The 27,634-nt window shown below is 38.4% G+C and overlaps 1 protein-coding gene across 12 annotated transcripts in view; it reads left to right on the top strand.

Annotated features, from left to right (window-relative positions):
* Positions 1–27,634, top strand: part of TSGA10 (testis specific 10) — a 151,988-nt gene that overhangs the window by 1,930 nt on the left and 122,424 nt on the right. For 5 of the 12 annotated variants that reach the window (XM_008008145.3, XM_008008138.3, XM_008008128.3 and 2 more), the window contains exons 2-3: positions 12,709–12,837; positions 22,324–22,539. Coding sequence is in view for 5 of the 12 variants with exons in the window: in XM_008008128.3 (XP_008006319.2) it covers positions 12,709–12,837; positions 22,324–22,539 (345 nt within the window). In the remaining 7 variants the exon portion in view is untranslated. Of the gene's footprint in view, positions 1–12,708; positions 12,838–21,399; positions 21,536–22,323; positions 22,540–27,634 lie in introns of those variants that run through there. The other 7 variants (XM_038004191.2, XM_008008140.3, XM_038004189.2 and 4 more) reach the window with 4 other exon arrangements.

Below are 27,634 nucleotides of genomic sequence, written 5' to 3'. Positions count from 1 at the left end.
ACATGCTTCTGTTAGTGAGGCTGTTCCTTCCTACTTCAATGTCTATAAGTCTACGCTTTTGGAGACAATATTGTTTTAAAAGAAACCCCACCTCAACTGTAGTAAACTTTTGTGCAACTAGATTTCAGAATTCCATATGAAGTAGTCCAGTATTTTCCATTCTATCAAAAAATTAAATAATTTGTTGAATACATATTATGTGCTTCATATTTTGCTCAACACTGATGGTACTTTTTATTATATAATTTTATTTCCTGTTTCACTGAAAAATTAAAATTCAACCAGACAGAACCTTCCTCAGATTTCCATGCCACTTACCTTTTTTTTTTTTTGAGACATGATCTCACTCTGTTGCCCAGGCTGGAGTGCAATGGTGCGATCATGACTCATTGCAGCCTTGACCTCCCGGACTCAAGTGATTCTCCTATCTCAGTCTCCCAAGTAGCTGGGACCACGGGTGGATGCCACTATGCCTGGCTAATTTCTTTTTTCTTTTTTTTAGAGACAGGGACTCACTATGTTGTCCAGGTTGGTCTCAAATTCCTGGGCTCAAGTGATCCTCCGGCCTTGGCCTCCCAAAGTGCGCGGATTATTGGGATTACAAGTGTCTAAATCTTCACCTGTCTTTGCTTTTCTCTTTCTTGTCTCAGGGCAATACATATTTACCTGGGTTTCCTCTTATTACCTCAGCTGTCTTTCTCCATCAATTAACATTAACTCATGCCTTAGGAATCTTCATTGTTTCTGTACTGTAGGACTTCTTCACCTGGAGTCCAAGGACCTTAGAGAGTCTTAAATCCCCTGAAATTGTTTGTAAAGGTATATTTGCATTTTTCTGAGGAAAGGCTGCAGGGCTTTTAATTCTGAAAGAGGTTCCTTATGTAAAGAGAATTAAGGAACAAGTTTTTCTCCTCCTGTAATGACCTTTCCACAACCTTGGTCGTCTTCCATCTTTGTTCTGCCTCTCTTCCTCTCACAGTCATGCTTCCTAAAAGAAGTTTACATTTTCCATTTTTTTTTCTTTAATATTCATTCATTAGTCCCCTTCAGACTTGTTTTCACCCACCATTGAAACTGCTTTGTTCGAATCATTAAATTTTCTTATTTTGAAAATGTTTTACTGCGTTTCACCTTTGTGCTGGGCACTTTTAAGGCATTAGGGATAAAACAGAGACAGGACAAAAACTTAGGGCTCTAGAATGTTATATTCTAGTAGGGGGAGGTAGTAAACAAGTGAGCAAATAAATGATATAATTTCAAGTAGTGATAAGTGCAAATAGCTTATCACTTATTTGAGAGAGTGACTGGGAGAGAGGCTACTTTAGGTAAGTAGTCAGGGAGGCCCTCTGACATTTCAGCCAAGGAGCTGAGGGTGAGAAGATAGCCATGTGAAAGACTGGGTAGAAAGTGTTCCTGAGAGGAAAAGCAAGAGCAGAGGACTTGAAGTCAAATGATATTGGCACATATGTTAGTCCATTCAGGCTGCTATAATGAAATAACATAAGCTGCAGAAATTTAAATCTTACAGTTCTGGAGACTGGGAGTTCTAAGATCAAGTTGCCAGCAGAATCAATGTGTGGTGTTTTTTGGTTTATAGGTGGTACCTTCAGACTGTGTCCTCATGTGTTAGACGGGGTGAGGGAGCTCTCTGGGATCTGTTATATACCGACAACTCATCATGGCCTAATCATCCCCTAAAGGCTGTGCCTTTTTTTTTCTTTTTTTTTTTTTGACGTGGAGTCTCACTGTTGCTCAGGCTGGAGTGCAGTGACACGATCTCGGCTCACTGCAATAAATCCCTTCTAAGTTATTAGCAAATGTTGTTGGTTCTATCTTCAAATATATAGTCTAAATCCATCTACTTCTCTATATTTTTGTTACCACCTCCCTGGTCCAAGTCACCATCATCTCCCACCTAGAATACTGCAACCGTTCCCTGCTGTCTTTCTGCTTCTATTGTGGCACCCTACAACCTATTCTGCACACGGAAATCAAATCAATCACTTCAAAATAATGAGATCCCGTGGGAGGGGAGAAGGGAGAGGGAAAAAAACGAAAAAGAAAACTATAATAAAATGATCCTGGCTCAAAAATACACCAATGGCTTCCCACTGCAAGTAAGAATAAAATCCAGGCTGGGTGCTGTGGCTCACGCCTGTAATCTCAGCAGTTTGGGAGGCTGAGGCAGGCAGATCACAAGGTCGATAGATCGAGACCATCCTGGCCAACATAGTGAAACCCTGGCTCTACTAAAAATACAAAAATTAGCTGGACGTGGTGGTGTATGCCTGTAATCCTAGCTACTCGGGAGGCTGAGGCAGGAGAATCATTTGAACCAGGGAGTCAGAGGTTGCAGTGAGCCGGGATCGCGCCACTGCACTCCAGCCTGGCGACAGACTCTGTCTCCAAAAAAAAAAAAAAAAAAAAATCATGGCCCTTGTCTTCACTTAAAAGATCTAGTACTCCTTCTTTGTTCACCCAATAGCTTTTTCTTTCTGTTCCTCTAATGTGCGGCTTCAGTCTGAATGTCTGTGTCCTCGCAAAATTTTTAAGTTGAAATTCTAACCCCTAAGATGATCACATAAAGAGGCACAGTCTTGGTCGGGTACAGTGGCTCACGCCTGTAATCCCAACAGTTTGGGAGGCCGAGGTGGGTGGATCATGAGGTCAGGAGTTCGACACCAGCCTGGCCAAGATGATGAAACCCCGTTTCTACTAAAAATACAAAAGTTAGCTGGGCATGGTGGCAGGCGCCTGTAATCCCAGCTACTTGGGAGGCTGAGGCAGGGAATTGCTTGAACCTGGGAGGTGGAGGTTGCAGTGAGCTGAGATCATGCCACTGCACTCCAGCCTGGGTGACAGAGCATGACTGTCTGAAAAAAAAAAAAAAAAAAAAAGGAAGTCTGTTTTAGACGTGTTAAAGTAGCCATGGCTGTGGACATCCCGTAAAAGTAATATGATGCATTAAGTGCTCCAGTAGGGATATGCTCATAGTTCTTTTGGAATGGAGAGTAGATCCTAAGTCTTTTTTGAAGAAGTAGAAGTCAGAAATACTTTCTTTGTAGCTTCTTTCTCAGTGTTCCCTTAGCATCTATGTGCATTACTCTGATGTAGCAGTAATCATGCTGTGCTGTAATTTCTGATTTATTTGTTCTGGACTTTCCTAGATTCATTTAGGGTTGAAATTGTAGGGTTCTATTTGTTTTACATGTTTTTATCCTCAGAAAGATGTTTTTGGTTCATTCTTATTCTAGCTATTTATAAGTTTACTTATAAAGTGAATAAATGTGATGGCTACAGTCTGAAAGCATGAACTAAAACAGTGATAGGGATGGAAGAAATGTAACAGATAATTTTTAGTGAAAAGATCAGTAGGACTTGATAGCCAATTAAGTTGACTCAGTGAGAGGAATTAGTAATAATAGTAAATAATAACATGTATATAGTGCTTATCATGTGCCAGGCACTATTCTAAGTGCTAAAGTTAAAACATGTATTAATTCATTTAATCCTCACATAATTCTGTGATGCAGATACTCTTTTTTTTTTTTTTGGTACAAAGTCTTGCTCTTGTCCCCCAAGCTGGAGTGCAATGGTGCAATGTCGGCTCACTGCAACCTCTGCCTCCTGAGTTTAAGTGATTCTCCTGCCTCAGCCTCCCAAGTAGCTGGGATTATAGGTGCCTGCCACCATGCCTAGCTAAGGTTTGTATTTTCAGTAGAGGTGGGATTTCACCATGTTGGCCAGGCAGGTCTCAAACTCCTGACCTCAGGTGATCTGCCTGCCTCAGCCTCCCAAAGTGCTGGGATTACAAGCGTAAGCCACTGCACCTGGCCAATGCAGATACTCTTATTATCATCCCTATTTTGTAAATGAGGAAGCTATAGTCAGCAAAGTAACCAAGTCACCCAAGGTCACGCAGCTAATATGTGGCAGAACTAGGATAATGAATGTAGGCAGGCTGATGCCAAAATATATGCTGTTAACCACTCTGCTGTGTGACTTCCTAATTGAGAATGAAAGTTCTTCCTTATTTTAGACTTCACATTGAAAAAAATAAAAAAGAATACATGAAAAATATTTTTTGGTGGCTGGCAAGATGGCCGAATAGGAACAGATCCTGTCTGCAGCTCCCAGCGAGATGAACGCAGAAGGCGGGTGATTTCTGCATTTCCAACTGAGTGTAAACAAAGCCAGTGGGAAATTCGAACTGGGCGGAGCCCACTGCAGCTTGGCAAAGCCGCTGTGGCCAGACTGCCTCTCTAGATTCCACCTTTCTGGGCAGGGCATCTCTGAAAGAAAGGCAGCAGCCCCAGTCAGGGGCTTATAGATAAAACTCCCATCTCCCTGGGCCAGAGCACCTGGGGAAAGGGGTGGCTGTGGGCGCAGCTTCAGCAGACTTGAATGTTCCTGCCTGCTGGCTCTAAAGAGAGCAGCAGAGTGCTCTAACTCTGCTAAGGGACAGACTGCTGCCTCAAGTGGATCCCTGACCCCTGTGCCTCCTGACTGGGAGACATCTCCCAGCAGGGGTCAACAGACATCTCCCAGCAGGGGTTGACAAACATCTCATACAGAAGAGCTCTGGCTGGCATCTGGCAGCTGCCCCTCTGGGACGAAGCTTTCAGAGGAAGGAACAGGCAGCAATATTTTCTGTTCTGCAGCTTCTGCTATTTGCTGGTGATACTCAGGCAAACCCCAGCAGACCTGCAGCAGAGGGGCCTGACTGTTAGAAGGAAAACTAACAAACAGAAAAGAATAGCATCAACATGAACAAAAAGGACGTCCACACAGAAACCCCATCTGAAGGTCACCAACATCAAACACTAAAGGTAGATAAATCCATGAAGATGAAGAAAAAGCGGTGCAAAAAGCCTGAAAATTTCAAAATCCAGAATGCCTCTTCTCCTCCAAAGAATTACAACTCCTCACCAGGAAGGGAGCAAAACTGGATGGAGAATGAGTTTGGCAAATTGACAGAAGTAGGCTTCAGAAGGTGGGTAATAACAAACTCCTCTGAACCAAAGGAGCATGTTCTAATCTAGTGCAAAGAAGCTACGAACCTTCAAAAAGGTTAGAGGAATTGCTAACTAGAATAACCAGTTTAGAGAAGAACACCTGATGGAGCTGAAAAACACAGCACGAGAACTTGGTGAAGCATATACAAGTATCGATAGCCGAATCGATCAAGTAGAAGAAAGGCTATGAGATTGAAGATCAACTTAATGAAATAAAGCATGAAGACAAGATTAGAGAAAAAAGGATGAAAAGAAACGAACAAAGCCTCCAACAAATATAGGATTAAGTGAAAAGACCAAACCTGCATTTGATTGGTGTAGCCTGAAAGTGACAGGGAGAATGGAATCAAGTTGGAAAACACTCTTCAGGATATTATCAAGGAGAGCTTCCCCAACCTAGCAAGGCAGGCCAACATTCAAATTCAGGAAATACAGAGAACACCACAAAGATACTCCTCAAGCAGAGCAACCCTAAGACACGTAATCGTCAGATTCACCAAGGTTGAAATGAAAGAGAAAATGTTAAGGGCAGGCAGAGAGAAAGGTTGGGTTACCCACAAAGGGAAGCCCATCAGACTAACAGTGGATCTCTCTGCAGAAACCCTATAAGCCAGAAGAGAGTGGGGTCAGTATTCAACATTCTTAAATAAAAGAATTTTCAACCCAGAATTTCATATCCAGCTAAACTCAGCTTCATAAACAAAGGAGACAGAAAATCTTTTACAGACAAGCAAATGCTGAGAGATTTTGTCTCCACCAGATCTGGCTTACAAGAGCTCCTGAAGGAAGCACTAAACATGGAAATGAAAAATAGGTACCAGTCATTGCAAAAACATACCAAATTGTAAAGACCATCAACACTGTGAAGAAACTGCATCAACTAACACGCAAAATAACCAGTTAGCATCATAATGACAGGATCAAATTCAAATATAACAATATTAACCTTAAATGTAAATGGGCTAAATGCCCCAATTAAAAGGCACAGACTGGCAAATTGGATGAAAAGTCAAGACCCATTGTTGTGTTGTATTCAGGAGACCCATCTCACATGCAAAGACATACATAGGCTCAAAATAAAGATATGGAGGAGGATTTACCAAGCAAATGGAAAGCAAACAAAGCAGGGGTTGCAATCCTAGTCTCTGATAAAACAGACTTTAAACCAACAAAGATCAAAGAAGACAAAGAAGGGCATTACATAATGGTTAAGGGATCAATGCAACAAGAAGAGCTAACCTAAATATATGTGCACCCAATACAGGGCACCCAGATTCATAAAGCAAGTCCTTAGAGACCTACAAAGAGACTTAGACTCCTACACAATAATAGTGGGAGACTTTAACACCCCACTGCCAATATTAGATCAATGAAACAGAAAATTAACAAGGATATTCAGGACTTGAACTCAGCACTGGACCAAGTGGACATAATAGACATCTACAGAACTCTCCACCCCAACTCAACAGAATATACATTCTTCTCAGCAACACATCACACTTATTCTAAAATTGACCACATAATTGAAGTAAAACACTCCCCAGCAAATGCAAAAGAATGGAAATGATAATATTCTCAGACTACAGTGCAATCAAATTAGAACTCAGGATTAAGAAACTCACTCAAAACCACCCAACTACATGGAAACTGCTCCTGAATGACTACTGGGTACATAATGAAACTGAGGCAGAATTAAGTTCTTTGAAACCAATGAGAACAAAGACACAACACACCAGAATCTCTGGGACACAGCTAAAGCAGTGTGTAAAGGGAAATTTATAGCACTAAATGCCCACAGGAGAAAGCAGGAATGATCTAAAATCAACATCCTAACATCACAATTAAAAGAACTAGAGAATCAAGAGCAAACAAATTCAAAAGCTAGCAGAAAATAAGAAGTAACTAAGATTAGAGCAGAACTGAAGGAGATAGAGACACGAAAAGCCCTTCAAAAAATCAGTGAATCCAGGAGCTGCTTTTTTGAAAAGATCAACAAAATTGATAGACTGCTAGCTAGACTAATAAGAAAAGAGAGAAGAATCAAATAGACAATAAAAAAATGATACAGGAGGTACCACCACTGATCCCACAGAAATACAAACTACCGTCAGAGGATACTATAAACACCTATCTGCAAATAAACTAGAAAATCTAGAAGAAATTGATAAATTCCTAGACACATATACCCTCCCAGGACTAAACCAGGAAGAAGTCAAATCCCTGAATAGACCAATAACAAGTTCTGAAATTGAGGCAGTAATTAATAGCCTAGCAACCAAAAAACAAAAAACAAAAAACAAAAAAAACCCAGGATTAGACAGATTCACAGCCGAATTCTACCAGAGGTACAAAGAGGAACTGGTACCATTCCTTCTGAAACTATTCCAAACAATAGGAAAAGGGAGAATCCTCCCTAACTCATTTTATGAGTCCAGCATCATCCTGATGCCAAAACCTGGCAGGGAAACAACAACAAAACGTTTCAGGCCAATATTTCTGATGACCATCGATGTGAAAATCCTCAATAAAATACTGGCAAACCAAATCCAGCAGCACATCAAAAAGCTTACCTACCACAATCAAGTCAGCTTTGTCCCTGGGATGAAGTCATATGGTTCAACATATGCAAATCAATAAACATAATCCATTACATAAACAGAACCAATGACAAAAACCACATGGTTATCTCAATAGATGCAGAAAAGGCCTTTGATAAAATTCAGCACCTCTTCATGCTAAAAACTCTCAATAAACTAGGTATTGATGGAATGTATCTCAAAATGAGAGCTATTTATGACAAACTGCATAGCCAATATCATACTGAATGGGCAAAACCTGGAAGCATTCCCTTTGAAAACTGGCACAAGAAAAGGATGCCCTCTCTCACTACTCCTATTCAACATAGTGTTGGAAGTTCTGACTGGGGCAGTCAGGCAAGAGAAAGAAATAAATGGTATTTGGATAGGAAGAGAGGAAGTCGAATTCTCTCTGTTTGCAGATGATGTGATTGTATATTTAGAAAACCCCACACTGTCGTAGCCCAAAATCTCCTTAAGCTGATAAGCAACTTCAGCAAAATCTCAGGATACAAAATCAATGTGCAGAAATCAAAAGCATTCCTATACACTAATAATAGACAAACAGCCAAATCATGAGTGAGCTCTCATTCACAATTGCTACAAAGATAATAAAATACCTAGGAATACAACTTACCAGGGACGGGAAGGACCTTTTCAAGGAGAACTACAAACCACTGCTCAAGGAAATAAGAGGACACAAATAATTGGAAAAACATTCCATGCTCATGGATCAGAAGAATCAATATTGTGAAAATGGCCATACTGCCCAAAGTATTTTGTAGATTCAATGCTATCCCCATCAAACTACCAGTGACTTTCTTCACAGAATTAGAAAAAACTTCTTTAAATTTCATATGGAACCAAAAAAGACCCCCTATAGCCAAGACAATCCTAAGCAAAAAGAACAAAGCTGGAGGCATCACGATACTGGACTTCAAACTGTACTACAAGGCTACAGTAACCAAAACAGCATGGTACTGGTACCAAAACAGATACTTTTATACCAGTGGAACAGAACAGAGGCCTCAGAAATAACACCACATATCTACAACCATCTGATCTTTGACAAACCTGACAAAAACAAGGAATGGGGAAAGGATTCCCTATTTCATAAATGGTGCTGGGGAAACTGGCTAGCCATATGCAGAAAACTAAAACTAGACCCTTTCCTTACACCTTATACAAAAATTAACTCAAGATGTATTAAAGACTTAAACATAGGCCGGGTGCGGTGGCTCAAGCCTGTAATCCCAGCACTTTGGGAGGCCGAGATGGGTGGATCACAAGGTCAGGAGATCGAGACCATCCTGGTGAACACAGTGAAACCCCGTCTCTACTAAAAAAATACAAAAAACTAGCTGGGCGAGGTGGTGGGCGCCTGTAGTCCCAGCTACTCAGGAGGCTGAGGCAGGAAAATGGCATAAACCTGGGAGGCGGAGCTTGCAGTGAGCTGAGATCCGGTCACTGCACTCCAGCCTGGGCAACAGAGCGAGACTCCATCTCAACAAAAAAAAAAGAAAAAGAAAAAAAAACTTAAAACGTAAAACCATAACAACCCTAGAAGAAAACCTGGGCAATACCATTTAGGACATAGGCATAGGCAAAGAGTTCATGACTAAAACACCAAAAGCAATGGCAACAAAAGCCAAAATTGACAAATGGATCTAATTAAACTAAAGAGCTTCTGTATAGCAAAAGAAACTGTCATCAGAGTGAACTGGCAACCTACAGAATGGGAGAAAGTTTTTGCAATCTACCCATCTGACGAAGGGCTAATATGCAGAATCTACAAGGAACTTAAGCAAATTTACAAGAAAAACAAAACTCCATCAAAAAGTGGGCAAAGGATATGAACAGACACTTCTCAAAAGAAGACATTTATGCAGCCAACAAACATGAAAAAAAGCTCATCATCACTGGTCATTAGAGAAATGCAAATCAAAACCACAATGAGATACCATCTCATGCCAGTTTGAATGGCGATCATTAAAAAGTCAGGAAACAGCAGGTACTGGAGAAGTTGTGGAGAAACAGGAATTTTTTACCCTGTTGGTGGGAGTGTAAATTAGTTCAACCATTGTGGAAGACAGTGTGGCGATTCTTCAAGGATCTAGAATCAGAAATACCATTTGACCCAGCAATCCCATTACTGGGTAGATACACAAAGCATTGTAAATCACTCTACTCTATAGACATATGCATACGTATGTTTATTGCAGCACTGTTCATAATAGAAAAGACTTGGAATCAACCCAAATGCCCACCAGTGATAGACTAGATAAAGAAAATGTGGCACATACACACCATGGATACAGTGCAGCCATTAAAAAGGATGAGTTTATGTCCTTTGCAGGCATGTGGATGAAGGTGGAAACCATCATTCTCAGCAAACTAACACAAGAACAGAAAACCAGACACTACATGTTCTCTCTCATAAGTAGACGTTGAGAACACATATGCCAGGGCCTATCAGGGAGTGGGGGCCTAGGGGAGGGATAGCATAAAAAGAAAAAATAATTTTTTAAAAAAGGAACCTTGTCTCACTTGCTTTTTCTGAGAACTGTACAACAACACAAGTTCCATTCTAATTGATGAAATTGCAGCAAGGTTGAGGATATTTATGTGGCCTGAGGTGGGGAAGCTGGCAGACCAGGCATGGGAATTCCAGATACACTGATGTCTCTTTCCCCTAGTGATATTGCCCCCAAAGCTGGTGGAGGGAGGATAGCAACTCCAGCATGATTGATTAGGATTGTCAGGTGAACTTGTGGTCTCTTGCTATTTTTAATTCCTAGCCAGGCCTGATAGGTACTTTTGCAAAAGTCCCACTTTATTAGGTTTACCAAAGAGGAGGAAGAAACTCTGATTTTGTCTGCTTTATCACACTGCTTCATTATCAACCTCGAAATTTTTTGACATTTTTTATTACATAAAGAACTCTGTGCATGTTCTTTCCCCATTGGATACAGAGAGTTTTTGGACATTTTTTGTTCTTAAGAGTCTAATAAATGTGTGAGGAAGACATCCAGAAAAACTTAGAACATAAATTCTTCTATAATCTCTATATAAATATCAATTAATAGATGATCATTATGCAGTGGAGAAGACAGAGAAAACCTGGAGAAAATTGAATTCAAGCTGAGCCTTAGAAATGTCTTAAGTTAGATGGAGAAAAGAGTGAGGGCAAGGCTTGTTGAGCAGATGATAAAATACTTTTGAATATTCATGTATTGAGAATATGTTGGCTGAGTGTGATGGCTCATGCCTGTAATCCCAGGGAGACTTAGGCGGGAGGATCTCGTGAGCCCAGGAGTTCAAGACCAGCCAGAGCAACATAGGGAGACCCTACCTCTACAAAATGTAAAACAATTAGTAAATTGTGGTGGCACATGCCTGTGTTCCCAGCTATTTGGGAGGCTAAGGTGGGAGGATTGCTTGGGCCTGGGGGGGTCGAGGCTGCAGTGAGCAGCTGTGATCATGCCAACCTGGGTGACGAGCGAGACCCTTTTGTGTTGCATAGTTTGCCTTTCATAGAGGGGTTCTTGGAGGTATCAAGTAGGAGATAAGTTTGGAGAAGTAGGAAGGGACAAAATTACAAAAGTACTCTGAATATTGAATGGGTTTAGACTTTAAGAGATCCTTTCTATTCAAATAAATCAGAAATTACAGCACAGCATGATTCAACATGTGGTCTCTGTACCAACCAAATAGGGATCTCCAAGCAGCTTTATAGAAATGTCAAATCTCAGCCTGTAAATAAGAATCTGCATTCACACAACAGTCCCAGATGATTCTTACATTCAATAAAAATTGAACAGTACTGCTCCAGTGAGGAGTCGTTTCATTCTGTTATTCTAAATCATGTTTATCACTAGGAATACATTTTTCAACAGAAACTATGTAAAAAATGGTAGTTAGGAGTTCAGTCCAGCCACTAGGGGTTTAAATGCTTCATAATTTGAAATATTCTGTGAAATCTGATGCTGAGGTTCCAGGTGGGGCAGTAACTGTTGCGATGAAGAACAGTTGTGCCTTGTTTAGAGACAAGAAAAAAGAAATAAATCTGCCGGCCTGTTTAAGTGCTGGTTTACACAGAGTACATCATAAGGTCAGTGACTGGGGAGATTCTGATTCTGTAATTCCTTAGGTAGGATTTTGGAGAACAGCCGCTGTGTTTTGAGGAAAGATCTAAGATGTTCATAACAAATTCTCTTTTAACACAATGGTAGCCTTGATTCAAGGAAAGAAGAAATTATTTTCCTAAGTTACACAATCTCTAAGATATGTTGTCAAGTAAAACAGTGTGATGCAGAATAGTACGTATAGTATGCTAAAGTGAAAAATCTCTAACATTTGTTATTTTGCATATGTGTATGTATAGCTATAGTATGAATTCTTAGAAATGAAATTATTTGAACAGAAGCTATGTGCATTTGTCGTGTTGATAGATTTCATACAATTGTTCTCCATAAATACTGTATCAGTTTACACTCCCACCGGTGATATATAAGGATACTATGTTATGTATCCATCTTACTGATCTTTGCCATGTGATAGTTAAAAGAGGGTCTCAGTGTTGTTTTAATTTGTGTCACTAAAGGTTGAGATTGAACATCTTAAAATACATTTAAGAGCATTTCTGTAAATGTTCACATTCTTTGCCAATTTTTCTATTAGAGTATTTTTTAAATCTTTTTTATTTCTAGGAATTATTTATATATTAGGGAAATTCACTCTTTGTGATATGAATTGCAAATCTTTTTGCTTGTATAGAGTAGCAACAGCAAATGTAGCTAGCTAACAGCTATTTTGGACAACACAAGCCTGAAGGTAGACTACTTAATTTGCTGCTGATCCCATATTTCTGTAGAACCATGATTGCCAAAAGGATAGTGTAGAATGTCTTTGAAAAGCGTGTTCATACCATTTGGACAACACACAGAAAAAGTTTTATAAATTTTAAGAACGTAAAGTTTGATGAAATCCTCTTAGCTGGTGGGAAATGGTTAAAAAAATCTCAGAATATTATCAGTTTTCAAAATGTATTGATGTGAGAAATCACAGAGCTATTTTAAACAGAATGCCTCTGTATTATTTCCCATTCTTTGTACTAGGTTACCACCAAAGAACATGAGTTTGGTCTAGGGGCTCCAGTTTCTGAAGCTGAAAACTACCAGAATACTCTCCAGCTAGAACGAGAAGTGAGAAACCAAGACAGATTCATCTCAACACTGAAATTACAGGTTGCGTTTAGTTACAACATATTTTCCTGAGTTAATTTGGGGTGGGAGCCTATTTTGAAACAAGAAGATAGAGAATAAATAACTACCAATTCAGAGCTCGTTTAAATGTTATGGGTCTAAAATCATTCAATTTTTATCTTAACTATTTTGATAAACATGAAGTCAGAGTCAGTGAGTGCAAACTACATGTCAAGTGTTGTGCCAGGTACACAGTTTTTACCTAATCATCCCCAACTTGTGAAAAAGTGATGCCGTTCCATTTACAGATGTGGAAACTGAAGTTCTAAGAGGTTAAATAATTATGACACTTGAGTAACACGTGACAGAACTAGGATTTCTCCAAAATCCTATGTTAGCTGGGATTTGAACTCAATTCTCTGAACTCCAAGTTCAGTATTGTTCCTGTTCTCCTGATGCCTGACATGTAGTATAGCTATTAATAAAGGCTATTAAAAGAGATTTCTTTTTCCAGGAAGATAGAGTAGACTTAATTTTTCTTATTCCTCCTGCTAAGTACAGCTAAAAACTCTGAACACTATATATAAAACAATTTAAGACTTTGACAGGTGGAGAGAAGAAGGAACATTGGCTAAGGCTCTCAAGACTCAAAAAACAGCATGTTAGTTCCTGGGTTTCTTTTTCTCCATATGTCCCAGACAGGCTGCTAGAAAAACTGGCAACTGGAAATAACAATGGGCACAAAAGAAAGACTCCAAGAAAAGCCATTCCTTCCTAGGCAAAGGACCAGGAAAGGAGCAGTGTATCAAGGCAGACAACTTTTAAGACAGTAACTATCCACTCCAAGCAAATACCACAGAAAAAACTACAGCCCCATTCCTGCCAGCTCAGGCCAAGTAAAGAGCCTACACTTTCCACGCTTGCCAGACTATAACAAGGAGCCCAACTTGTGCCTCACCCCCACTCTTCCTCTCCCCACTCCTCCCACACCAGGGTGATATCAGAGAAGGCTAAGTGGGAAACTAGGACTTTTATCCTCACAAGGGGATAAGGGGGCCCTGAACCCCATGATGTCAGCAGAGACAACGTGAGGAGCCAAGGCTTCTACTCCCACTTTATCGTAAGAGGCACTCCTTCTTGCTGTGGTACCAGAGGAGACCTGAACTTTCACCACCTATCAACAGTAAAGGCCATCCACCCCTGGTGTCAGTGGGGGACACGTGGGGAACAGTAATGAGGTACCTCTGGGATTCCTCCCAGGCTGGTGTAATGGCAGAGGCTTAGTGGGGAGCCTGAACTCCCATTCTTGCCTAGCAGTATCCTGGAACACCACCCTTTCCAGATATCGACATATGCCAGGTAGAGGAACTGGACTTCTACTTTGACCTAGCATAAATAAGGCAATGTCCCTCCTTTTTAGTTGGAGCATTGTCACAGGAGGCCTACTAAAACATAAGATCCAGAGTCTTATAATGCTATGTCTCAATTGAAAAAAAGGCATTGTAATCCAAAGAATCAGGAAGGTTTGAGAGAAGACAGGAGAAGCCAACACTGAAATAGAACGGATGTTACAATTATCTGGCAAGGACTTTAAAGCAGTCATATAAATGCTTCAGCAAGCAATTATGAACATGCTGGAAACGAATGAAGAAAAGTTGTCTCAGGAAGAAAAGATATGAAGAAGAACCAAATGGAAATTTTGGAACTAAAAAATAAAGTAACTAGTCCACACAAAAGTCAGCATATGAATGTTTATAGCAGCTTTATTATAATTGCCAAAAACTTGGAAGCAACCAAGATGTCTTTCAATAGGTGAGTGGATAAGCAAACTGTTGTATGCCTATACAATGGAATAGTGTTCAGTGTATTTTAAAAATGAGCTATGTAGCCATGAAAAGACATGGAGCGAACCTTGAAAGCCTGTTGCAAACCTGAAAAGGCTGCGAAATGTGTGATTCCAACTACATGGAGATGATAAAATTATAGAAACCATAAAAAGAGCAGTAGTTACCAGGAATTAGAGGGAGAGGGGATGAATAGGTGGAGCACAGGATTTTTAGGGCAGTGAAACTATTCTGTATGATATATTAATAGTAGATACATGTCATCCCATGTGTGTCAAAACTCACAGAATGAATAACACCAAGAGTGAACCCTAAGGTAAACTATTGACATTAGCTATTAATAGTGTAACAGTAGGCTGGGTGCGGTGGCTAACGCCTGTAGTCCCAGCACTTCAGGAGGCTGAGGCAGACGGATCATGAGGTCAGGAGATCGAGACCATCCTGACTAACATGGTGAAACCCTGTCTCTACTAAAAATAGAAAAAAATTAGCTGGGCGTGGTGCCAGGCACCTTTAGTCTCAGCTATTCGGGAGGCTGAGGCAGGAGAATGGCATGAACCCTGGAGGCGGAGCTTGCAGTGAGCTGAGATCACACCACTGCACTCCAGCCTGGGCGACAGAGCAAGACTCTGTCTCAAAATGATAATGATAATAATAATAATATTAATGATGATGTAGCAGTATTATTTCATCAATTGTGAGAAATATACCACATTAATACAAAATGTAAATAATAGAGGAGACTGTGTTGAGGGAGAGAGGGAGGAGTATGTAGGAACTCTTTGTACTTCCTAATCAATTTTTTGTAAACCTAAAACTACTCCAAAAACTTAGTCTATTAACTACATGAGAGAAAATATTTCCAAGTTACATATCTGAAAAGGGCTTAGTATCTAGAATATACAAAGGACTCCTACAATTAACCTCTTTTCCCCAAAAAAAATCTAATTCAAAAATGGGCAAAGGACTTGAACAGATATTTCTGCAAAGAAGATATACACATGTCAATAAATACATGAAAAAGATGATCAACATCAGCCATTAAAGAAATGCAAATCAAAACCATGAGATACCACTTCATACCCATTAGGATGGTTGTTATAATGGAAAATAACAAGTGTTGGTGAGGATGTGAAGAAATTGGAGCACTTGCATTGCTGTTGGGAATGTAAAATGGTGCCGCCATGGTGAAAAATCATTTGATGGTTTCTCAAAATTTTAAAGACAGACTAACCATATGATCCAGCTATTCCACTCCTAGGCATATACCCTAAAGAGTTGAAAACATGGACTCCAGTAGATACTTACATACAAATGTTCATAGCAACATTATTCACGATAGCCAAGAGGTAGAAAAAACCCAAATGTCAACAAATGAATGGATAAACAAAATATGATATGTGCTTACAATGGAATATTACTCAGCTTCAAAAAGGAATGACACTCTGATACATGCTGCAAAATGAATGAACCTCAAAAACATTATACTAAGTACAGTAAGCCAGACATAGGAAGACAAATAATGCCTGATTCCACCTCTACCTAGAATAGTCAAATCATGGAGACAGAATTGTTGTTTAACGGGTACAGAGTTTTTTGGGGGAGGGGAATAAAAAAGTTCTGGAAATGGATAGTGGTCATGGTTGCACAACGTTGTGAATATACTAATGCCACTGAATTATGTACTTAAACATTGTTAAAATGAAAATTGTGTGTATATTTTTTGTGACAATAAAACAAGCTTTAAAAATAGAGTAACTGAAAATAAAAACTCAATGTTCTCAATAGAATGGAGGAAAGGAATGAATCAGTGAACATGAGACTAGAAAAATAATTACCTAATGTAAACATCAGAGAGAAAATAGATTGACAGAAATTTGAATAGAGCCTCAGAGACAGGTAAAACTATGCTTGACAAAAAAGTGAGAGAAGGTGGTGCTAAAAATAATTTGAAGAGATAATGGCTGAATTTCCCACAAATTTGACACAAAGACATAAAACAGATGAAAGAAGGTGACTGAATACCTAACAGGAGTCACCCAAAGAAATCCATGCCAAGACACTAAAAAAAAATCCTGAAAGTAACCGGAGAGAAACCATGCATCATCTATGGAAGAACACCAGTTCAAGTCACAAGCAGATATTTTTCATCTGAAAGATTGGAGGTAAGAAGGAAGTGGCGCAACATATTTCAAGTACTAGAAAAAAGCAAACCTGTCAACCCAGAATTTTATATCCAGAGAAAGTATCTTTGAAGGTTGAGGGAAAATAAAGACATTCTCGGTTAAAGGAAAATTAAGGTAATTTGTTGCCAGCAGAGCTACACTAAAAGAATAGCTAAAAGAATTTCTCTAACCAGAAAGGAAGTGATAAAAAGTAATCTTGGAGCAGTAGGAAGAACAATATATAGAGCAAAAAATACAAGTGAATGAAATAGAATTTCTTTCTTTTTTTTTTCTTTTTCTTTTCTTTTTTTTTTTGAGACAGGGTCTTGCTCCGTCATCCAGGCTGTAATGCAGTGGCATGATCTCTGCTTACTGCAGCCTTGGCCTCCTGGGCTCAAGCAATCCTCCCACCTCAGCCTTTCAAGTAGCTGGGACTGCAGGCGTGCACCACCGTTCCTGGCTGATTTTTGTGTGTGTGTGTGTATATATATATATATATTTCTTTTTTTTTTTGGTAGAGATGGGGTTTTGCCATGTGGCCAGGGCTGGTCTCGAACTCCCATTCTCAAGTGATGCACCTGCCTCAGTCTCCCAAAGTCCTGGGATTACAGATGTGAGCCACTACTCTGAGCCAATCTTTTTTAAGTTTACAAAATTATATTTAACTGTCGAATGTGGTTCTTAATGCATGTAGAGAAAATATTTAAGACAATTATTTTATTAATAGGGGAAGCTAAAGGGACCTAACAGGAGGTAAGGTTTCTGTACTTTCACTTGAACTGTTAAAATGTAGGCTATGATAAGTTCTGTGTATATAATGTAATGCCTAGAACAACCAGTAGAAAAAGATCAAACAAGAGTTATACTCAGAAACACTATAAATAAATCAATGTAGAATTCTAAAAAATGTTGAGGTAATCCACAGGAAGGCAGCAAAAACAAAACTCTCCATTATTTCAACACTTATAACTACAATAATCAAGACTGTGATATTGGTGAGGGATAGATACATACATGAATGGTACAGAACAGAGAATCTAGAGTTAGTCCTATACAAGTACAGCCATATGATTTTTTGACAGAGATGCAGATGCAGTTCTGTGGAAGATAGTCTTTTCAACAAGTGGTGTCAGAGCATTTAGATATAGAGAAAACAGTTACCCTACACTTAAATCTCACACTTTGTAAAAAATTAACTAAATGGACCATAGATGTAAATGTAAAACATAAAACTATGAGACTTTTAGGAGGTAACATAGGAGAAAATTTGCGAGAAGTTAGGCTTGGGTGGAAAGTTCTTAGATATCAAAAGCATGATTCATAAAAGGAAAAATTGGTAATATGGACTTAATCAAAATTGAAGTTTTTGGCTGGGTGTGGTGGCTCATGGCATTAATCCCTGCACTTTGGCAGGTGGATGGATCACTTGAGGCCAGGAGTTCAAGACCAGCCTGGCCAACATGGCAAAACCCCATCTCTACTAAAAATTACAAAAATTAGCTAGGCATGGTGGTACATGCCTATAGTCCTCAGCTACTCGAGAGGCTGAGGTGGGAGGATCACTTGAACCCAGGAGGCAGGTTGCAGTGAGCTGAGATTGTACCAGTATATTCCAGCCTGAGTGAAAGTGAGATTCTGTCTCAAATATATATATATATATATATGTATTATGAGTTTTTACTTTGCAGAAGACCCTGCTAAGATGTTGAAAAGACTAGCTACAAACCACATATTTGCTAAAGGACTCGTATCTATTGTATCAAATGAAGAACTCTTAAAATTTAATAGTGAGAAGCAAACAATTCGGTTAGAAAATGAGCAAAAGACATGAAGAGATACTTCACAGAAGGATGTGTGGTATACTAGAAAAAGATATTCAACCTCTGTAAACATCAGGGGAATGCAAATTAAGACCGTGATGAAATAACAATTCAGTTCTAAGAACAACTAAAATAAAAAATAGTGACAGTACCAAATGCTGCCAAGGATGAGGAGAAACTGGATCACTCATCCATCCTGGTAAGAATCTGAAATGGTACAGCCACTCTGGAAAATAATTTGGCAGTTTTTGGTTAGACTAAACATACATTTACCATACAACCCAGCAGTTGTACTCCTGGGCATTTATTCCAGAGAAATGAAAACTTATATCTACTCAAAACCTATATCCTACTCAGTTGTTCATAGCAGCTTTGTTATATTCCCAAACTGGAAACAACTGGTTTTCCTTAATTGGTGAATGGTTAAACTGTGGTGTTCTATACCATGGAATATTATTCAGCAATAAATAGGAATGAACCTGTTTGATTCAAATAACAACTTGGATGGATCTAAAGGATGCTGTGCTGAGTGAAAAAAAGCAATCTCAAAATATCACATGCTGTATGATTTTACTTATAAAACATCCTCAGAATGACAAAAGTGTACACATTATTGGTTGGGAAGAATTGAGGGCAGGGAAGGAGAATATAAAGGGGCAGCAGCAGAACAGTCTTGTGGTAATGGAACAGTTCTGTATGTTGAGGTGGTAGTTACAGAGATCTGCACATGTGAGAAAAATGATATAGAACACCATGCACATGGTATATCTGGGTATGATACTGTACTGTGTTGTTTATGACACAACTATTAGTGGAAACTGAGTAAAGGGCGTATGAGACTTCTCTGTACTACATTGGCTTCCTGTAAATCTTATTTAAAAATAAAAATTTTTAACAAAACTGCTTGAGTACCTATAATACCGGAAATTTTACTTGAGCTCTTATATAATGTCTAATGACAATTCTACAAATTGTAGGCATTCTGTCCATTTAACAGAAGAGACTCAAGAGACTCTCATTAATTTTTTTTTCTGAAGTCAGATGCATCTTCTAGGGTCAAGAAAATATGGTAAACACCCCAATTACATAACTGGTAAAGAACTAACAACAAGATTTAAACCTATCTCTGCCAAAGTCCAAAGACCATATCCTTTGTATTACTCTAGACTGCCTCTTCTAAAGTACTTTTGTCTTGGAATTGAGTGAAAGTAGAGTTTCATGAGAGAAGTGAGGGGAGTGTTCATTTATATTACTGATAATTTGTTTTATTTGCTTAATAATTTGAGGATTGTATGTGAGATATGTAATAAACGATGCAGAAACAAGTGATATGTTGATATAGAAATGAAATTCAGGCTTTTAAGTTCAGAATTTAGTAGAAGGGACAGGGAAATAAATGATTTTAATGCATCTTTAAAAATATTGAGATAAACTTATATAAGAGGCTTTATGGGCTCACATACTGGAAAGGAGAAGCATTTAACAGCTCCTGGTGCAATGGGAAGTTAACAGACATTTTTAGTGTGCTCTTGTTGCTGAGAAATATGGCGTAGGAAAAAGCCACGAACAAAGATGAAAAACATAACTTGGAGTTTATCTGTTTGTTTCACATCCTATAGCTTGTTTGTTTTAAAAGAAAGTAGCTGAAATAATAAGGGTAGGGTAAAATAAGGAAACAGTGAAAGCCTGGGATGACAGTAGCAAATAATTGTACATAGTTTCTGTGCATGTTGCCAGAGGTGGGCTTTAGATTTGGCTTTAAAATTTCTAGAAACAAAGGCAAATAGAAATATTAGTTAAATAATTAATGATTGTTAGGGTAAGGACAAACCAGGTATCCAAAAAAGGCACGTATTTTCCTGAAATAGAAGACTAAGCCGGGTTTTCCTTGAGGATTCTTATAAAGAGGGTTCTGTGACAACACTTCAAGTGTGTACATTTCAATAACTCCTCTAAAATGAATTTTTAAATGAATTTAATGAGATTGTTTTTTATGGTGTGTCTGGTGGTGGGAAGTTAGGTTGGACAGGTAAGTCGAGTTGGACCATAAATGGCATTTTAAAATTTTATTCTCAATGTCATAAGGCAACATAAGGTTATAGGAATGACCTCAAATTTGCATTTTCAAAGAATTTTTGAGAGTAGATGCAGAGAAGGCCAAAAGAGAAGAAGAGAGTAGGAGATACTAGATTAAACTAATGACTTTAATTATGCCTCTTGGTGTGCTGTTTACTGGGTACAATAAATGGCATTGTAGCATATTTAGTTAAAATTAATTCATGACTTTTAGGATTTTTTATGTAGCGACAACTTATAAGGTTTTTTGAAGACAACGTTGTTGATTTTAATGGTTTGGAGACGATACCTCTATAGCTGTTTGAAAAGGGCAACCTTGGGGCATAAGAGGTCAGGGATTTAGCAATTTCAGATGCTCCTTACGGACTGAAACTTCTGTGTGCGCGTGTTTTGTTTGTTTGTTTGTTTTTAATGCATCTTTTACAGGGTACTAACAGTATCTTAGACACAACAGGTGCTCAATAAATATTTGTTAAATACACAATGACAGACAAGTACTATGGAAAACAATTTGTACCATGACTTTAGCCCATAGTTATTTTTGTTATTGCATGTAACATATTGTATTTGTATTTCCTCAAGTAAACAAGAAATTCCCTGAGGGCAGGTACTTAACCTATCTTTGTATCTTTGGAATTTAATATAGTTCCTGACATAATCATTGTTCAATGGGTCTAATTTTTTTTTTTTCCTTCAAAGGCATTTGGATACCTTCGTGATAGAAAAGGCCCTTTTCTTCATCCATTGATGGTTTGATAGTGGGCTGGGAAGGAAAGCTGTGTTCCTCCACATTAGGCAGCAAATACTTGATTGATTTGATATTTAGCTTAGTCAAGTAAGTTACTGGTACTTTTAAAAGGACTTTTTAAAAAAGTTAATAATATACATATATATGTATATTATTATTATTATTATTATTATTATTATTATTTTTTGTTTAAGATAGTCTTGCTCTGTCACCCAGGCTGGAGTGCAGTGGTGGGATCTGGGCTCACTGCAATCTTTGCCTCCCAGGTTCAAGCAATTCTTATACCTCAGCCTCCCAAGTAGCTGGGACTACAGGTACTTGCCACCATGCCTGGCTGATTTTTTTTATTTTTAGTAGAGTTGGGATTTCAACATGTTGACCAGGCTGGTCTCAAATTCCTGACCTTAGGTGATCTGCCCACCTCAGCCTCCCAAAGTGCTGGGACTACAGGTGTGAGTCACCACGCCTGGCCTAAAAGAGTTAATATATTTTAATAACAATAATTAGAAATTTAATTATAAAGAACTCTTAAAGGTATTAAAATTAATTTCAAAACTATTATATTTTCTTTATTGCAGATATAAGTATTTGGCCATTTTTCTAATAGATTGGCTAAAAATAGTAATTAAGTTCTTTTTAAAATTAAATTGTCTTGAAAGATATTGCTGTAAAATTTTAAATTTTTGTTTAATATATTTTTTCAAATAGGTAATACATTCACATGGTACAAAATTCAGAAGGCACAAAAAGGTATACAGTTAAGTTTCTTTGCCAGGGAAGCAGATCTCCCTTCCTGATTCCAGTCACATAGTTGCTCCCCAGAAAAAAGCTAAGGAATTATTTTAATGTGATTTTTTTTTTTCTAATAATAACAGATTGAAGATCTCAAACAGACAAATCATGGCTTGGAAGAATATGTTAGAAAACTCTTGGATAGTAAGGAGGTGGTAAGCAGTCAAGTAGATGATTTAACCAGCCACAATGAGCATCTTTGTAAAGAATTGATTAAAATTGACCAACTAGCAGAGCAACTAGAAAAAGAAAAAAATTTTGTGGTGGATTCCGCCAGCAAAGAACTTGAAGAAGCCAAGGTACCAGATTTACCACTGATCAGGATTTTAATTCTACTTTAAACATCATGTAATTTTTAAATGCAATGAAAAAAGTAGCATTCTCATTTGTATAATTTGGAAGCTTTTTAGATTTGACAGTATATTTAAATGTCTGTTCCAAGGATTAAATTATTGCTCACATTTTCTTTCTTTTAACAAATTTTACTCAAAACATTTCCTAAGTAATATGTAGTCATTGTAAAAAATTTCAAAGCAACAGGAATGTTCTGTGAACCAAATGTTGCTCCCACTTCCCAATTCCTCTCTCCTCTGCGGAGATATCTACAAACTAATAGATACATTTATTTTCACTTATTTTCACACATATAATTGATTTCAATACACTTTAAAAAAGATTTTTACCAAACTAAAAATAGAACTGCCATGTGATCCAGCAACACCACAGCCGGGTATACATCCAAAAGAAAGGAAATCAGTATGTCACAGAGGTATCTGCACTTCCATGTTTATGGCAGCACTATTCACAATAGCCAAGATATGGAATCAATCTAGGTGTCCATTAACGGATAAGTGGATAAAGAAAATGCAGTATATATACACAATAGAATGTCATTCAACCATAAAGAAGAATAAAACTCTGTCATTTGCAGCAACGTTAATGAGCCTGGAGGACATTATGTAAAGGGAAATAAGCCAGGCACAGAAAGACATATTGCATGTTCTCACTCATATGTGGAATCTGAAAAAATCAATCTTATGGAGACAGAGCATAGACTGATGGTTACCAGAGGCTAAAAGAATAGTGGGGAGGAGAGGATGAAAAGAGGCTGGTTAATTGGTACAAAAATACAGTTATAGAGAAGATATAAATTCTAGTGTTTGATGGCACAGTAGGGTGACTGTCTTTAACAATTTATTGCATATTTTAAAACAGCTGAAAGAAGATTTGGAGTATTCCCAGAACAAAGAAATAATTTTTAAGGTGATGGATATCCTCATTACCCTGATTTGATCATTACACATTGATGCATGTATTAAAGTATCACATGTACCCCATAAATATGTACCATTATTATGTCAATAAAAAGTCAATTTAAACCTTTTTTTTTAACTAAAATTTTAGAATTTGCCAATCTTTTTTTTTCTTACTGATGTCTGACATTGGGTTCTTGTTCAGGAAGGTTTTTTTTTTCACCTCAAGAACTAGAGATATACTTTCTAAAGTTTTCTTTTAATACTTCTTAGTAGTTTTCCTTCTTTTAATGCTGCTCGTTTCTTCTTGTTCTAATGTGAAGTAGGGTTGCCTAGTCCTTTCTCCACTGATTTGACATATCATTTTAACAGATACTAAATTCTCACATATCTGTGACTATGTTTCTGGACTATTTGTTTTCATTGATTCGTTTGCCTTTTTCTGTGCCACCATCACATTGTTTTAGTTACTGTCGCTTTATGATATTTTGATGGACATTTTATTTCTTGATTGAGTACTCTGCCATGAAATTTAGAAACTGGAGATTAAACATAATTATAAAATGACAGTTTCACTTCTCCATTGCTGCCTAATAGCTGATAAGCAAGATAGAGCATTTTTGAAGTTCAAAAAACAACCTGTTGAATTTTTAAGTGATAGCGTGTGAACACGCTTATTTGTCTTGATTTTATTAATCACCAAATTAGTAAATTGTGTCTGTAAACAAAGTAATTTCCCAAAGCTAATTGTTATTACGTGTTATTTCTTAAACATTCTTTTAAGGTAACAGGACTCCTATAGCAAATCATAAAGCAATTAAATAAATTATCAGGTGAAACATTATTGAAGTCACTGTTACAGTAATTTGAAATATGAGTCCAATTGATGAACTCTAGGATTGTATGTATTTTTACGCAGTAACCCCTCATTGAGACTGCTTAATGGAGTTTAAATTAGTGGAAAGTCAAATAATGCAACTTTTTTGTTGTTGAGACAGAGTTTCCATTTGTCACCCAGGCTGGAGTGCAGTAGCACGATCTCGGCTCACTGCAACCTCCACCTCCTGGGTTCAAGCGATCTTCTGCCTCAGTCTCCCGAGTAGCTGTGATTACAGGTGCCCACCACCACGCCCATCTAATTTTCATATTTTTAGTAGAGGTAGGGTTTCATCCTGTTGGCCAGGCTGTCTTGAACTCCTGACCTGAAGTGATCTGCCCACCTTGGCCTCCCACAGTGCTGGGATTACAGGCATGAGCCACCTCACTTTGCCATAATAGTGCAATGTTTAAATACATGAGTTTATTACTTTAAGGATACAGTCTTCTCAAACCATGTTGTCTGGAACAGGTCCTTAGAACTACTTGAAATACTAGATAAGAATTTTGAATTATTTATCTTCAAATGGATGCTGTTAAAGTATTTGAAGTATATTTAAAAGTAGCTTGAATGTTTTGAACATTTTTTTTTTTTTTTTGAGACGGAGTCTCGCTCTGTTGCCCAGGTTGGAGTGCAGTGGCCGGATCTCGGCTCACTGCAAGCTCCGCCTCCCGGGTTTACGCCGTTCTCCTGCCTCAGCCTCCCGAGTAGCTGGGACTACAGGCACCCGCCACCTTGCCCGGCTAGTTTTTTTGTATTTTTTAGTTTCACCGTGTTAGCCAGAATGGTCTGGATCTCCTAACCTCGTGATCCACCCGTCTCGGCCTCCCAGAATGCTGAGATTACAGGCTTGAGCCACCGTGCCCGGCCTAAACATTTTTCAATACACTTTTGTTTGTATTGTTACTTTAAAAATTTTTTTAACTTATTTTTTTAATGCCACTTCATGTGGAATGTATTGTTACTTTTTTTAAAGTAACATTCACAGTTTAATGGTAAATTGATTTCCATCTGTCTTAATTATAAAAATTATCAAAATTGAGCCAGGCATGGTGGCTTATGCTTGTAATCCCAGCACTTTGGGAGGCCGAGGCAGGTGGATCGCTTGAGGCCAGGAGTTTGAGACCAGCCTGGTGGACATGATGAAACCCCATCTCTACTAAAATGCAAAAAAATAGCCGGGCATGGTGTCATACGCCTGTAATCCCAGCTACTTGGGAGGCTGAGGCACAAGAATAGCTTGAGCCTGAGAGGCAGAGGTTGCAGTGAGCCAAGATCGCATCATACTCCAGCCTGGGCAAAAGAGTGAGACTCTGTCTCAAAAAAAAAAAAAAATTGTCAAAAGTGAAGAGTGTAATTATGTCTTCCTTGTTTTTGTCTTCAAATTGAAAATTAACTGTACTCCTTCCCAGACTGCGGGAAACCAAATTGACTGAATTCCAACAATGGGAATGCCCTGTTTAGAAGTCATCATTTTTAAAGGGTTGTTAGGGTTTATGTTCTAGAGAGAGTAAGTACTATGTCAGGGTGAATTCTCTGCTATCAAAAGGAAGAATTTTTGGAATGGAAAACATGTAAAATATAAGAGCTAAGATTTACCTAAAAGTGTAAGTATTAGCTTTACAGGTGAAATTTTGCCTGGCTTGGCAAACAGTATTTCTAGGAAATAGATATCCCTAAATAATGTGGAATGTTGGGTGTATTTGAGGATTGGAAAGCTATTGGGTGAAAAAGAGGTAAGCAGCAGTCTTAGAGTAGAGATACCGTTGCTGACACAGGGAAAACATCAGGAACTTAATAAAGAGAGAACAAAATGGAAATAAGCCTTTGGGTTGATAGAATGCCCTGAAATGAGGAAATCGCCAACCTCAGTGAGTGAATGTCCCCAAATAGAATGGGGATTAGAAAGATGCAAAACCAACACTGGGGATATGAACTCCAGTGTGTGTTGTCATCATTCTAAGATATTAGATGTGCATTTCAGGTTTATATTTATGGGGGAGAGATTCCTTGCCTAATTTGTGGGGTAGCACTTGAAACGAGATTTCTAATTTGATTGCTGAGAAAGAATGTTTGGGTTTCTAGTGTTTGAGATTATATGTGGGTATGTGGAGGTAGAGTCTGAGGCTAAAGCTACTGTTAGTTTGTCTGGAATTGAGATAATATTAAATGTATTCACTAGGAACTATTTACTTTTAGTCTTATTTTTAAAGGTCAACAGTAACTTCTTCCATGATTTACTTCATTAAAATATTTTCATATTAACTATTGGCTATTGCTATGTAATAAATTACTTTGAAACCTTAATGCCTTCAAACAACAAATATTGATCCCTCACAGGTTCTTGGGTTGGGAGTTCAAGAGTGGCTTAGCTGGGTTGTTCTGGTTCACTGTTTCTCAGGAAATTGTAATCAAGATGATGGCCAGGGCTGATGGTTTACACCTGTAATTCCAGCACTTTGGGAGGCCAAGGCAGGCAGATCACTTCAGGTCGAGTTCAAGACCAGCCTGGCCAATATGATGAAACCCCATCTCTACTAAAAATACAGAAAACTAGCCGGGCATGGTGGTGGGCACCTGTAATCCCAGCTACCCAGGAGGCTGAGGCCAGAGAATTGCTTTATCCCGGCAGAGGTTGCAATAAGCCGAAATCACACTGCTGCGCTCCAGCCTGGATGACAAAGCAAGACTCGATCTCAGAAAACAAAAAAAAAGATGACTGCCACAGTCATGGCTTGACTGCTACTAGAGGATTTACTTCTAAGATGGCTCACTCAGGTGGCTTTTGGCTATTGGCAGGAGGCCTGTTCCTTGCCAGGTGGACCTCTCTCTAGGGTTGCTTCATGTATTCTTTGTGGAAGCTTGTTCTCTCTCCACCTTCCCCTTTCCCTTAGCCAACAATCCAAGAGATAATAAGGAGATCTGTAGGGCTTAGTATGACCCAGTCTCAAAAGTTATATGTCATCACTTCCTCCATATTCTCATCTTTAAAAGTGAGTCACTAAGTATAACCCACACTCTAGGGGAGGGAAATTCAGCTCCAGCTATTGAGGGAAGGAGTATTAGAATTTGTGGACATACATTAAAACCACCTCAACTATATGCCTTTGTTTATTCTCTCATCTTGAGTTGTTTATCATTCATGTGTTAACACGGTGTTTACCAGTTAATTGAACATGATACTTTGAAATGTGAAGCAGAATTACAATTTTACCATTATTTCTTCCTACAATTTATATTTTTAATTGACATAGCGGCTATATT

Source organism: Chlorocebus sabaeus, chromosome 14, assembly GCF_047675955.1.
Source record: "Chlorocebus sabaeus isolate Y175 chromosome 14, mChlSab1.0.hap1, whole genome shotgun sequence".
Lineage (NCBI taxonomy): Eukaryota > Metazoa > Chordata > Mammalia > Primates > Cercopithecidae > Chlorocebus > Chlorocebus sabaeus.
The sequence above is the reverse complement of the archived record's forward strand: the minus strand, read 5'-3'. Positions and strand labels throughout refer to the sequence as shown.